Source organism: Phalangium opilio, unplaced genomic scaffold (assembly GCF_054372755.1).
Source record: "Phalangium opilio isolate 3A_F unplaced genomic scaffold, DU_Popi_V2 ptg001662l_1, whole genome shotgun sequence".
Lineage (NCBI taxonomy): Eukaryota > Metazoa > Arthropoda > Arachnida > Opiliones > Phalangiidae > Phalangium > Phalangium opilio.
In genome coordinates this window covers 993,839-1,007,921 of record NW_028324260.1, presented here as the reverse complement: position 1 = coordinate 1,007,921, position 14,083 = coordinate 993,839, and the positions used below count along the sequence as shown (strand labels likewise).

The following is a 14,083-nucleotide window of genomic DNA, read 5'->3' as shown; positions in this document are numbered from 1 at the left end:
AACTTACATAATAAACATCAATGGTCCCAGCTAAACCCCCACGCAACTTGCGTTAGAAGTCAGCACGTACAATTCAGTTTAAACGTGTGGTGTGGTATTGTGTGTGACAATTTAATTGGGCCACATTTCCTAGAGCCCAGGTTAAACGGTGTGGCTTACTTGCAGTTCTTACGGGACGATTTACCGGAACTACTCGAAGACGTACCCTTAGGTTTGGTAAACAGAATGTGGTTCATGCACGATGGTGCACCACCACATTTCAGCATCGCGGTCCGAAATTATCTTAACGCGACCTTCCCTTTGCGGTGGTTAGGTCGAGGTGGACCTGTGGAGTGGCCTGCTCTATCACCCGATCTGAACCCTTGTGATTTCTTTCTTTGGGGCCACCTGAAAGACTTAGTTTATCAGACTGAAGTGCCCGATGTTGAAGAGCTACGTCGACGAATAATTCACGGCTGTCAAACAATTCGCGAAACTCCAGGCATTTTTCAACGTGTAAGGGAATCATTTGTAAGACGTGCTAATGTGTGCCTTAACGCGGGTGGTGAACACTTTGAACAATTTTTGTAACTAGTTGCAATTAAATGTTAAAACTTGTCAATAAATTCATTTTCTTCGTGCATTAATCATGGCGTTTTATCTATGACACATGAAACACTTACTGAACGAAACAAATTAAAGTTTGTTCTTGTTTTTGGGACCACCTTTGTGGGCCATTAACGCCGAAACGTGGCTCTGCATTGTAATTGTTCTCTGGGCGAGTTTACTCTGTTCGAAACAAACAACACGCCCCTTAATTGGAGATGGGTTTTTCAAATACATTCGAGATGTCCTTTTAGGTTTTCTCAAGGTCATACCTAACGTACAAGAGTGTTGTCCGTGATGATGAAGATTTGCGTAGCTTTTTACGGTTTGAGATAACAGGAACAAGCCAGGGATCTTCCAACATGTCCAAGTATCATTCGAAAGACTGCCTCGTTTTTGTAATGCCGCCCGTGGACATTTGGACTAATTCCTGAAAATAACGTTGTTTACGCTGTGCTAATAAAAGTCCCTTCAATCAGAACCATTTTACTTGGTGCTGGGAAGATCTTGAAACATCATGTCACTTGGGATTAATTTTACATTACCACCGTAGGCATACTTCTACTCATTTATACGCTTCTGATTAGTAAAGGTAGAAATCAATTGTTCGATTAAAGGCTATTGAAATTGTCTAGTAATTTTAAACAAGCTGGTTAGTCGGTCTTAAGTGTTACTCCTCATTTTTGGATATTTCCTTGTTTTAGGGGCGAATGTTTGGAAGGCCATATCTCCGTAACAAAATGTTGTACACCCCATGTTCTTTGGTACTTTCCGCTCAGTTTGGTCCCATAAACACGCCCCTTAATTTGTGATGGACTTTTCAGAAACACCCTGTATATCCATCAAGAGTTAGATAATCCACAGGGTTGGTGAAAATATTGTCCTTGTCGAGTTTGTCTAGCCATCCTTTAACAATTGGGTCTTGCGTTGCCTACATATACGCAAAAATGGTGTTAGAAGAATGATAAGTGGATCATATTACAGCTCCCTATAAGTACTGGACGTTGGTAATGCTTTTGTAAACAGCGTTTTCATCCAAGACATTCAATCCCGCCATCTATAGCTCAGTTTTACAAGTATAGTTTGCCCATTAACCCGGATCTGGAGTTACGTTAAGCTACGGAAGTTCCGGTTGATGGTAATGGCTGTCAGACCGCCGTTAGTATCATGATTGGTAAGAAGCTTGTCATCGCGTTAAAACTTTGATTTAGTATGACTTATGTTTCTTTGCTAATTAGGAAAAACACCTAGAATCAATGTCACTAATTACAATCGTCGCATGCCCAAATGAAAGACACATCTAGTGGGGTGGCGTAGCGGTTAGCGCTTTCACCTCGCAGCAAGAGGATCCCGGGTTCAATCCCGGACTGTGGCACCGGGTGAAAATCTGGGAACAAATCCTTCTGCGTAGAGTTTGCAAGTTCTCTCCCCACTTGTTAAAAGGAGTTCTCCTCCGCGGTCTAACCCGGTTTCTCCTTTCCATCAAACCTTGCAGAGGTTAACGGTAATTGTTAGTATAGGGCACTGTCGGTTAACTGTGGCATAGGGCTAGCCACCACTCCTCTATGCATTGTAAAGGGACCCACCTGTAAACAAGCCAAAGGCTTAGTGTGGAAATCCCTTCATAGGCAAAGCTTAGATTATTATTATTATTATTATTATTATCTGAAAACGATCTACGTCATATTAAATGCATTTAATCGTGAGCGACTAAAACGTTTTGTAAAACTGAAAAAAATAGTGACCAGCATCTTTCGCAAACTGAAAACGTTAATGCATTGAAAAAATTAGACAAAAATGTCTTGGTTTAAACCAAGGCCGAAAAACAAACGATATAAGTGAGGTTTATCAATTGACAGAAGTTCAGATATTGCAATTTTTCTTTAATTATTATTATTATTAATTTAATCCTTAATCACAATTTATTTCTATCAACTGATTTTACTGTTAATCGATTTATTCCCTCTAAATATATTCAAAAAACTGCATATCTACGCTTTTTCAAGAACAATTCCATTTTCCGAAAACATTATATCATGAAATTAATTATTTTGAAAGGAATACGTATTGAGGGATCAATAATGAATATTTGAAATATTCTACTGACTCTCTAAAAAGAGCAAACAATTTGTAGTCATAGATTATTAAGGTTGGCAGGCAAGTCCAGAGAGTCACGTACCGTTTACAATGTGGAAAGATTTGGATCTGACGGCGTGTTTTGAGACGGCTCTGATGACCCATACACTGCAAGCACTGATAATTGCAAAATTTTCTATACTAAGACAATTTTGGAAGGGGCGAGCTTTAGTGTGCCCTCCTTCGCATAACTCGTTTAGAATGGAGTGGTTTATGCATCAATTCCGAAGGAAAAGAATATAAATATCATTGGTACTGAGACGTTTTCCTTTTTATAGAATCTTTACCCTAACCTTGGTTATGCCTATATAATATTTTTCCAGTCCATGAAAGAAGCGCTACCTACTAAAACAAACCACAAGGGACAAACGTTGTTCCTATGTCTTAAGTAAATGGCATTATTTTATTAATTAGTCCGTGCAAAATAAATTCTCTTTATCATATTTTATCGAATATCCGTCTTCTCAGCAAATTGTAACTGTTGAAAAGACTACTAGTGGTGCAAACTTGAAGATTAATTGCCAAGCCACTAACATTTAAAACTATATCCGTCAAGGTGCTTACATGTAAGTGAACACCGATACGAAAGTCCTTCAAAATAATTTCATGATAAAATGTTTTCGGAAAATGGAATTGTTCTAGAAAAAGCATAGATATGCATTTTTTTGAATAAATTTAGATCCCTCTAATCGATATACAGTAAAATCAGTTGATAGAAATAAATTGTGATTAAGGATTAAATTAATAATAATAATAATTAAAGAAAAATTGCCATATTTGAACTTCAGTCAATTGATAAACCTCACTCATATCGTTTGTTTTTTCGGCCTTGGTTCAAACCAAGACATTTTTGTATAATATCTGTCACTTCAGTCTTAAGGCGGTAGTTAACTCTTAACAGGCAGAGTTGGTGTTATTTTGACTCTTGCCGAACTTTATCTATTTTACCCTAAACTTTTGGATTTTGCGCCTATTAAAGTACTTTAATGACAATTTAAATTAATTTAAGCGTGAAATAGAAAACATTTGGCTTTACCAACGGCTAGTTTATTTAAAAGTTATTTCAGTTTTTAACCAGAAAAATGTATATTTTTGGTTTAATATCACGTTAATTATACTTAATTAAGTTGAAATTAACGTAGGATTGTGTTTCAGCAGTGTCCATTTAGGCTATAAAATGAGTTTCAATAAATAACTAACCATAATTGCATTTTTGTGGAGTTTTTGATTCTTATTTTACCCTAACTTTTAGAATTCCGCGCCTATTAATGTATTTAAAGATAATTTAAATTAATTTAAGTGTGAAACAGAAAACATGGGGCTTTATCAACGGCTTGGGTAGATACAATCTTAATCGAGTAATCTGAGTTTTCATCTAAAAAAATGTATATTTGTTCTTTAATTTCACGTTAATTACGTTGAAATTAACTTGTTGTCAGTGCTCATTAAAAACCTCTATTTGCTTTAATTATTTAACTGAATTACTTTTTTAGACGAAAATTCGAGCTGATAACAAAGTATTTGTTTCTAAGGGTGTTTTAGTTAGTTGGAAAATCCAAATAAAATTGTTCAAGCTCGGCAAAATACTAAAAAAGCGTCGACTGCTCAAAAACATGTTCAACCATGGAGCCTGTATCTTCTTATGATTCAGGCTCCATGGTTCAACTTCCACAGAATGAAGCAAACTGAAAATGTCAACTTTACTTGTTATTAGGCACAAATCTAGGCCCTCCCTTGTTCCCAATCTGCTTGAAAATTGAAGAAATGGGTATTACTTTTCTACGCGAAAATTCAACCTGATAACGACGTATTTCTTATTAAGGGTGCTACAGTTAATTAGAAAATACATATAAAGGTGTACAAGCTCGGATGAAATACCAAAGTAAATTGTTAGCATCTACTGCTGGGAAATTAGGAAAATCAGCGATAAAGCCAACATTGGAAATTTACCAACGTAACTTGTTAGCACCCACAAACCTAGGCCCTTCTAGTTTGTCAACGAGAACGAAATGAAGAAATAGGTTTAAGGGCGCTATAAGGTTAGGCTGACTTCTGACCCAAAAGTAATTTTTTGATGAACTTTGTTAATTAGTTAAAGTACAATACTTAGGCTTCATTAATTAAAAATCAAAACAGGTAAGTTTCCCATTTAATAAATGCTTGTTAATTTAGAAGTATTCCGAAAACTATCTTCGCTATAGTTTTTCCGTATCGCCTATGAAAATTGCCTTAAAAAACCAAATCTACATGGGCCTACCGGCCCTGTAGAATTGAAGATTTCAGATGGTTTTTGAAGCGACATTATCCGCATCGCTCAGTGACGTTAAAAACAAACAAATATACGAAAAAAAAGAAAGTCAATATAAATCGAGGTAGGAGAGTACAGATGTGTGAATTTGAGCCACTATATACGCCAGTGGGGCTGAAATGATTGCGAAAACGAAAGTAAGCAACCAAGACTTAACCGCTTGGCTATTATGTGACGCCGCGATCCGGTGACTGCCACAGCATATCAGAGAAAACCCAGCTGTTCGCTTTTTTCCTGTCATTAGACGTAGTGCTAGCGAATCCCAACTCTATTTTTGCGTGTTACATCACAGTCTCTTCAAACAAATTGAGAAAAATGGTGCTATGGCTTGGTATGTTAAATATAATAATAAACAAAGACTAATTACTTTTTTCTGCTACTATTTTAGCATTTATTAGGTGTTATACTACTTATTTGAAACGGTGTTTAATAATGGTGGTGCTTTCCTTTAACTTTACGCAATACTTAGTAGTCTAATTATTACAATATTGTTAACATCTTGGATTTTGCGTTTATGACATTTACAGATACACTTAAGCAATGGAAATTTCAATAACAATCTGATTTTCCAAGCAACAGAAAGTTAGCCTTTCTATCAGACACACAAAAAATTTTTAGGGTTTCATATTCAAATAAGTCTGTTCAGTCGCAATTAGCAAACAAATGTCTATGTAAAACATTTTCTCTCAGTGTGGTTCTCCAATTCTCCATCACGTTTTACTGCTGAACTTTCATTTACTTGTTATGGCTTTGAATACTCCTTCTAAGCACAAAACAGCCGATGAAATTGAAATTCCAATCAACAAAATGTAGATTTCAAGAATTACATTTTCCAAAGTCAGAGGTTTAACAGCTTCTTCCTCACGGCCGTGTTTAGGTACGAACATATTGGGTGTTTTGTAGTTACATTTAAACCGGGCAAGTTTTATTATTGGTGGAATTAAATCAGCACTGCTAAACCATGAAGCTCTGTAAAACAAATTCTAAATTAATGATGATTTCCAGGAAGTACAGGTCACAGCATAGGTTAGGAGTACTCAATTTATAAATTAGATCGTGATTCAAGTGGCGACATGAAATATTGAAAGAAATTGGAGAAATAAGAAGCATAGGAAGTTAATAAGAAAAAATACAAAGTAGAGGTATTTCACGAAAACAACTTAATACGTTTGCTAATAATTAAGAAATTTTGAGAATTATATTAAATATGCAAAAAATTCGAACAGTGCGAAATATTAGAAATATCAGAGGATATTACGAAATAACAAATACCACTAGTGTTTCTAAAAATTGCACAGATAAAGGCGAGGTTGAATTTATTCCCTTCAGAGTAAATCCATTTCCATCAGCTAGAGCCTACCTTGCTGCATAATTTTTTTTTCTGCGCGAACTAGCCTTAGCCGCGTAGCTCTAGTATTCCGTTATATAGTTCCACTCCTATTCCTCATAGTTTATTTACTAGGATTTTTTTATAGTGAATATTACACTAGAGTGAAGGTCTCCTTATTCCTTTATTGAAGAAATATTGTTGACGAAACAGTGCTTTATATGTAAGAGCTATTTTACACTACATTTTTGTTCATGATGGCTTGAAAAATTATAAAAAACTGCTTTTGTTGACAAAGCTAGGAATATGTAAAAGTTAAATGGACAAAATTGATTCGCTGAAGTAACAGACATTGGAATTTTCAGAATTAAAGACATGATTATGAAACTTTAGTTATATGAAAAAAATATCATTTTCGTTTCTTAACCAAAATACCAATTTCTGAAATTATATTTCATAAAATCCGTGGAGTATTTAATTGTAAGTTTTATAATCCCTTATTTCAATTAACAGTGATGTGTATATGTCTACTTGAATATGAAAAGAAACTTATTATTTTTTTTAGAATACCAAGTATTAACAACTAAAAGTAATATTGGCAAAAGTTCTTAGGTATATATGTATGAGCTTTATATATAAATCGAAATTACTATTCCTTTAAAGATCCATGAGGAACACAATTTCTTTCTAGAACTGAAACGGAGAGCAAAGGTACAGTTTAAATAATGTTGGTAATTGAAAACGGTGAAAAAACATAAGATTAGTCTTTTTAAAATAACTGATAATTTAAATTAAGGTCTACAAAACTAACAATGTTAATATCTGTTACTTCAGCGAATATATTTTTGGTTTAATGATCTGTTACGGAAACAACAAAAATGAGAGATTGCGTTCCCACTGTAAGGGGAAATTTCTAACCAAGGCTTAGGATTTTTTAAAACTTTATAATTAGCCTCACTCGTAGTTCACGATACTCAGTAAGGTTTGTGAAAACACGAGACCCAGCTTGGCGCGTGCTAACGAGAATCCTCAAAGGGATAATGTAATGACTGAAAATTCATTTTTTTAAATAAGTTGGAAAATAATGCCAAAATCATTAACAAAACTTAGAAAATGTTATTCACTATTATTTTATAAATTTACAACGTCAAAATACTAGCATCATTAGCTTGACACTCTTTTTGACTCTTATAAATTCAAAACCTATATTTTGATCATTACAGTATCACTTTTGGAAATTATTTAATTTCGCGACACTTGTTTCAAATGAAACATCTATTTACGAAGTTACCTTGTTTAGCACGCACGAGGCTACGCACCTTGTTTTTCAACCTGCACGAAAATTGGACAAAATAGCTCTTAACGTGCAAACTCGGTACAGCACCAATGTTTTTGCCATACTTTAAAAGTTAATCAAAATACTCAGACTAAAATTGTTCTTAATGAAACTTCAGAAGCTTAACCCTCATAGATATTATTAATTTTGAAGTGTTCCTAAACATAACTTCGCTGTAGTTATTGGATTGAGTGGACCACAAAAATCCAATGCTTCTTCTAGGGGAAATCTGGCGAAAAACTGTGATTTTTTTCTTTTACGGAGTGTCTATTTGTGCCCGGGTTGCGGGCAGAAATAGCATAAAGGGTGCTAAATTCGCCCGGGTTCCGGGCAGAAATAGCGGCCAGACTAATGCGAGGCTAAAAGTGCCAGGGTCCCGGGCAGAAATAGCCGGCCCACAGTGGACTGTCTATATCTGCCCGGGTTCCTTACTGATGCAAACCCGGGCACAAATAGCGGGCCCACAGTGGGCCGTCTATTTCTGCCCGGGTTCTCGATTTTTGAGAATTCCGGGCAGAAATAGCGAGTCCACAATGCGCCGTCTATTTCTGCCCGGGTTCCTTGTTGCGGTAAACCCGGGCAAAAATAGCCGAAGATAAATTTATGGCTAGTTGTGCCCGGGTATTTTGCTCATTATCAACCCGGGCAGACATAGCGAGTCCACAGTGGACTGTCTATTTCTGCCCGGGTTCCCCGTTGCGGTAAACCCGGGCAAAAATAGCCGAAGATAAATTTATGGCTAGTTGTTCCCGGGTATTTTGCTCATTATCAACCCGGGCACAAATAGCGGGCCCACAGTGGGCCGTCTATTTCTGCCCGGGTTCCCCGTTGCGGTAAACCCGGGCAAAAATAGCGAGTCCACAGTGGACTGTCTATATCTGCCCGGGTTCCTTACTGATGCAAACCCGGGCACAAATAGCGGGCCCACAGTGGGCCGTCTATTTCTGCCCAGGTTCTCGATTTTTGAGAAACCCGGGCAGAAATAGCGAGTCCGCAGTGGGCCGTCTATTTCTGCCCGGGTTTATATAATGTGACGAATACCCAGGAAGAATCGTTACGTTGTTTTTATAATGTGAAAAATACCATGAGAAGAACTTGTAGGAAACGTGTTTTTAGCGGACGTATCCATCGTGTTCGGTTGTTATGATGTCCTGACGGCTATAAACGCCGGGTTCCTTTGTTGGTAGTGTATAGCGATAACATACATACCTATACCATAGAAAATAAAATATAAAGAAATTGAAACTGAAGAGGCGGGCTAGGTCCATTTCCGGAAGTAGGCTTACGTTGTAACTGGAGACGGAAGTGAATCTTCCTTCTAGCCTTTCCATGTACAAACTAGGTAGCCTCAACGACGGCTTGCACAGTGGAAGGAAGGGGCTTCCATTCCCTTACATTATTTTCTATGCCTTACAGTAACCATATTGGACTTTGTCTAATCTCGCAAAGTCTTTCGAAAACCACGGAGTGTTCAATATCAGGATTTGAAACCAAAGAAATAGGATGTCTTGCAAAAATCATATGCCATGAAAAAACTAACACAAATTATGCCAAAACGTAGCGTCTCTGAAAGAGCATTTATTCACTCAAATTCTTAAAGGCACCAAAATTTAGAAAATAATTGGTGGTTATATAGAAATTATAAACACATTGTAGACAACAACGGTAGGAATTTGTCAGCCATTACTGTACTGTTTATGACAAACTGAATAAAGGGTAGGGCATAGGGAAATGAGCAAAATATAAGGGGAATCTCATAGAATATAAAAACGATGGTAAACAGGAATAAGAATTTACATTTCAAGACAAAATACAATGAACGTTATTAGCTTTTTCTGGTTTTTTTCACTTTTTATCGATACAAACAACCTAATTAAATTATAGAATTGTCAAGGAATGTTATAGTTTAGGTTGAAAAATATACCTAAAGAGAAATACGTAAACTCTCCATTTTATTACTCGTTTTCAAAGGTAAGCCTTTCAAGTACCTTCTCTGTGCACTTGTACTCGCACCTCCATTCATAACCCTTTGGTTTTAATTTTAGGCATGCCTCGTGATACCATTCATGGCAAACGTCGCAACAATACATTTTTTTACCCATCGTCGGGTTTGCGACAATAGCAGTAAACTAATTCATACACTCCTTGGTGAAGAATGGTTACGGATAAATTATTTACCGTAATGTAGGGAAATGGCGTTAGCTTGCTTTCTCGAAGGCAATTGTGAAAATGTTTTCGCATTATGTTACCTTCCATGTTGTATGTATAAGCGCCTGGGTTAAGGTTCAGGCATGCGTTGACGGCGTTTGCCACTGCCCTCTCGGACTGCTGTGTCACTTTCATGCACTTTAAAGCAATTTTTTCTATGGTAGAATTTTTGAATTGGGCACTCAAAAGGGAAATAACTTATTTGATGTGTCGTATACCATTTAACGAGTCGTAGAGCGACATTTCAGCTAAACCATTGCTGAAATATCCAGACACGCAAAGGTAGTGTTCATATATTCCATAGATCTGGACCATATATCCCTCCTCGGCCACAGTATTGACGATGAAAGGAACTTTTGTTTTAAAAAATCTGTGAAGTGAGATCAAGCCCGTTGTGACATTTAAATGCTGGTTTTTAAGAATTTCCTGGGCAGCGTCCACAATATCACCAGACATGTCTTCATGGCTCAAAAGATTTTTCTCGTGAGTTTTGCTTAATTGAAATGAGTTTTTCATCCATATTTGGTCTTTAGGATACTGAATATTTGCGAGGTAAGACACTGGTTCTCGGGCTACTATGATTTCCGTTCTAGGCATACGATTTTGGAGTCGTGTTCTTGGACTTTTCACTTGTTCCTTCCTTCCCTTTACTTTGTTAAGTCCAATAACTGTTTGGTGTATTCCTTTGGGTCGTCCTCTTGGTTTCAGTTTCAAGGGTTCTTTAATAAGATCAATAATGTCTTGCAGACTTGATTTAGTTTCTTCGGGTGCTGGCTTTATATCCCGAAGTAAGCAATCCTCATCTTGTATCGATCTTGGTTCCTTAATTTGTTTGGAATTGGGATGATCTTCATCCATGGCACTTTCATTCATTTCACCTTCATTCGAATCGAGTTCATCCAGGTCACCTTCATTCGAATCGACTTTATCCAGGTCACCTTCACTCGGATCCATTTTATCGTCTTGCGAATCACCTTCATCTAAGTCATCTTCGTTCATTCCACTTTCAGTCCTTATACTGTGGTTCATACGAGCTTTGTCTATGGAGTTTGTATCATCTACTTCATCTTTATCGAAATTTTTGCAGCGTTTCTTCTCTTGCTGTAGGTTTTCACCGTCGCCAATGTTTTCATCTCCCTCCTGACTATCTTTTTCTCTACTAACATCTTCAGTTTCGGTTACCAACTCTCCATCGTAAATTTTTCCACGGATTACTATTCCAATATCTTCTTGCTCTGCCCAAGCTGTAGTTAGGATGTCAATAATGTTTGACCTTTTTTTGAAAGGTTTTCTCACCACACGCGGAATCAACGTCTAGGAGCCGTTTTGCTCTAGGAGCTAAAGAGGCGAATTTTTGTTGGCATGTACGACTTTTTGAACTTCGTACAGTTACGTTTTGGGTCACAGCATTTTCGGTTGCCAAACCTTGAACCCATTTTTGCTTGCTTAATCTAGGGGAGAGCATATCTATTTGAAATGGAATTTTTTTTTGGTGCTTTCGAACGCAAAAAATGTGGATGCACGGAATGCCTAGCATTTTATATGAAGAGCAGGATCAAGTATGTCTGTTACTTATTGCATTAGATCGATTTTTGTGAGTGACTAAAAAATTCATGGAGTTGTCTATTGGCTCGCACTTTGAATCCTCCGACATTCCATTTTTCATGTTATTTATTATTTGTTCAGCAAAATTCGGCACACAAGCCTGTCGAATTAGCTCGGCTGCTTGTGCTAAACCAACGTCTTTTAAAACGGGATGAAATACTTTTTTTGTCAACGAGGTGAACTTTGCCTGAACGTGCAATAAGTTCATATAGGAACATAGCCCTTTCATGTCATCGTTAAATTGGTCGAGGGAGTTATTTCTTTTACTCACTGCCGCTTTAATCTTTTGGTTTAAATATTCTAACCTGTTGTTTGTGGTATCACCCAAGTTGAAATGCTGCCTACGATAGCACATGACCCATTTATCTTTAATGTTCAACCAGTTTTCTTGGAAATATTTTAGGAATTCTCTGCTTAATTCCTCATCCTTAAACATTGAATCTACATTTTCTTGAAACTCAGATTCTGTAAACGAATAGGCGATACTTTGAACCCACTTTTTCGCCTTTCTATCTGCGGACGTAGCCATTTTCAGAGAATGAATTTTGGTTTTTATGGCCTTAAGGACGTGGAACAGACATATTTCAACCGTTACGTGAGGAAATACTTTTTCGATAACATTTATCTCGGTGAAGTCTTTGTCAACCATAAATGTCTCGATTTTATCGGTATTCGGGTTATTGTTTTTAAAAGCAGAGAAAAGCTTATGGATGACATCTTTGGTTTCACATTTCACAAGACATAGTGCCACAATCTCGCTGAGATTGTTCCCATCAACGTTCATTATTATGTATAGCGGCATTCGACAAAAGTTCAAACAATAAGTCGCGTCGCAAAGCACATGCTCGGGGTACTTTTGAAAAGATTCACGCATAAGTCCAGTTTGCCAATACGCGAACGTCAATTCGAAGGTTTGTTCGTCGTATTCAACGTCTACCACCTACAACAGAAGTTGGGAAAACAAAATAAGCTCTTTGAGTCAAAAAGATCATACCCAGAGGAATGCACGCACTCCTTTCATTTAAGAGTGGCAAGGAGATTAAAAAGTCATAGGTAGTAATCTCGGAGTCAAATTCATATCACGCGGGCTATTACATTCGCGTTTACAGACGCCTTACGTCACAAACACTTCTCCTTTCGCCTAAAAAATCAAATTCGGGGTGGGAGGCCTCTCATTGATGTGGTGTTGCGGTCGCTAATTTGTTATAGGTTTTCATATACAATGCAAGCATGGATTAAGTAACCTCAGAGTGCTGAAATGCTGTAAAGTTATCCGTTTTTTGGGCTGCTCCAACCAGAGAGAATTAAGATAGGGAGTGGAAGTTCCTGCCTTTGGTACTGCAAAACACAATGTAGCTCAAACGAGGGGGCGCGTCTCGAATAACCGACCCGGGGTAACATCCTGTCACATGACAACCCTCTTATTTTATTGGGGGAAGATATTCTCTCTGATGGCTACCGGAACTCAACCCGGCCTCTTATTGCTACATCTTTCCCAATAGTTTCCGCTCCATTTCTTAATTCTCTCTGCTTCAACTGCTCCGGGAGCAATGGAAAATACATTGCGTCAATGGGTTCCGGGAGCAAAGGGAGGAAGTCGGAGCAATCTAAAGAAAAACGGCATAAGTTTCTTCCCCCTTCAATATTTTATCCCCGTGTATCGGTAGCTACAAGCTTCCGGTGTAGACAATTTTTGTCACCAGGGTGCGATTCGAACAAATATTTTTCCAGAGAGAGTAAAGCCCCGTTTTCATGAGAGCGATAACGAGAAAAAACAGAGCAATAATTATAGGATTGCAAGCTAGCTTGACCATTCATGTTATTCTTATGAAACCCTACGCTCCTGTAGTTGTTGCTCTGTTTTTTCTCGCTTTCGCTCTCATGAAACGGGGCTTTATACCTGAAAGGTTGATTAATCCATGATGCAACCTTCGTTTATCATAAATACACGTCAACTTTGACAATATAAAAAAATATACAAATTTAACGGAAAGGTTTTAGCAAGTTTTGTTGTTATTTTTGCAATTTAAATCGATGAAAAATTGGTTTTCAGAAACTATCAATCTCCCTTTAAAAGCTTTACCTCCGAGGGGTCGATAAAAAATTGGTTTTCAGAAACTATCAATCTCCCTTTAAAAGCTTTACCTCCGAGGGGTCGGACATATGGCGTTTTTGAAATTTGAGAGAGATCTTGGGATTTTAAAGAAGTTTTTAGGAGGGATTTAAAGATTTCCATGCTAATTTCCCATAGAACATGTTTAGAGATTTTGGGATTTCGTCGAAAGTGTACTGGATTTTGGCTAATGTCCGACCCCTCGTTTACCTCCTAGTTACGTGCAAAAAACGTCTTAGCAAAGTGTAAAGTGTAAGGTGAAGCTTTCAATGCAGTATATTCATATATGTTAAAACACATTAAATATTCTAAATTCATGGAAAGTATGTACAATTTGTCGAACCTTGTGCTAACAGAATATGACACGAATGCTGGGCACTCGTCTTTAAAGGTTGAAGATAAGCGTTTTCCTTCAGATTTGGAATCGTAGGATCCATAATGAACGCAAGCGTACTTCACTTTCGC

General features: G+C 37.3%; 1 protein-coding gene across 1 annotated transcript; it reads right to left on the bottom strand.

The window, feature by feature from the left end:
• Window positions 1-9,981: 9,981 nt before the first annotated feature.
• LOC149583077 (uncharacterized) lies at window positions 9,982-11,294 on the bottom strand. Its single transcript, XM_089864087.1, has 2 exons — window positions 10,839-11,294; window positions 9,982-10,808 (listed from the first exon to the last, which is right to left on the bottom strand). The coding sequence occupies exons 1-2, from the start codon at window positions 10,927-10,929 to the stop codon at window positions 10,099-10,101; spliced, it is 801 nt and encodes a 266-aa protein (XP_089720213.1). The 5' UTR covers window positions 10,930-11,294; the 3' UTR covers window positions 9,982-10,098.
• Between the last annotated feature and the right edge of the window lie 2,789 nt (window positions 11,295-14,083).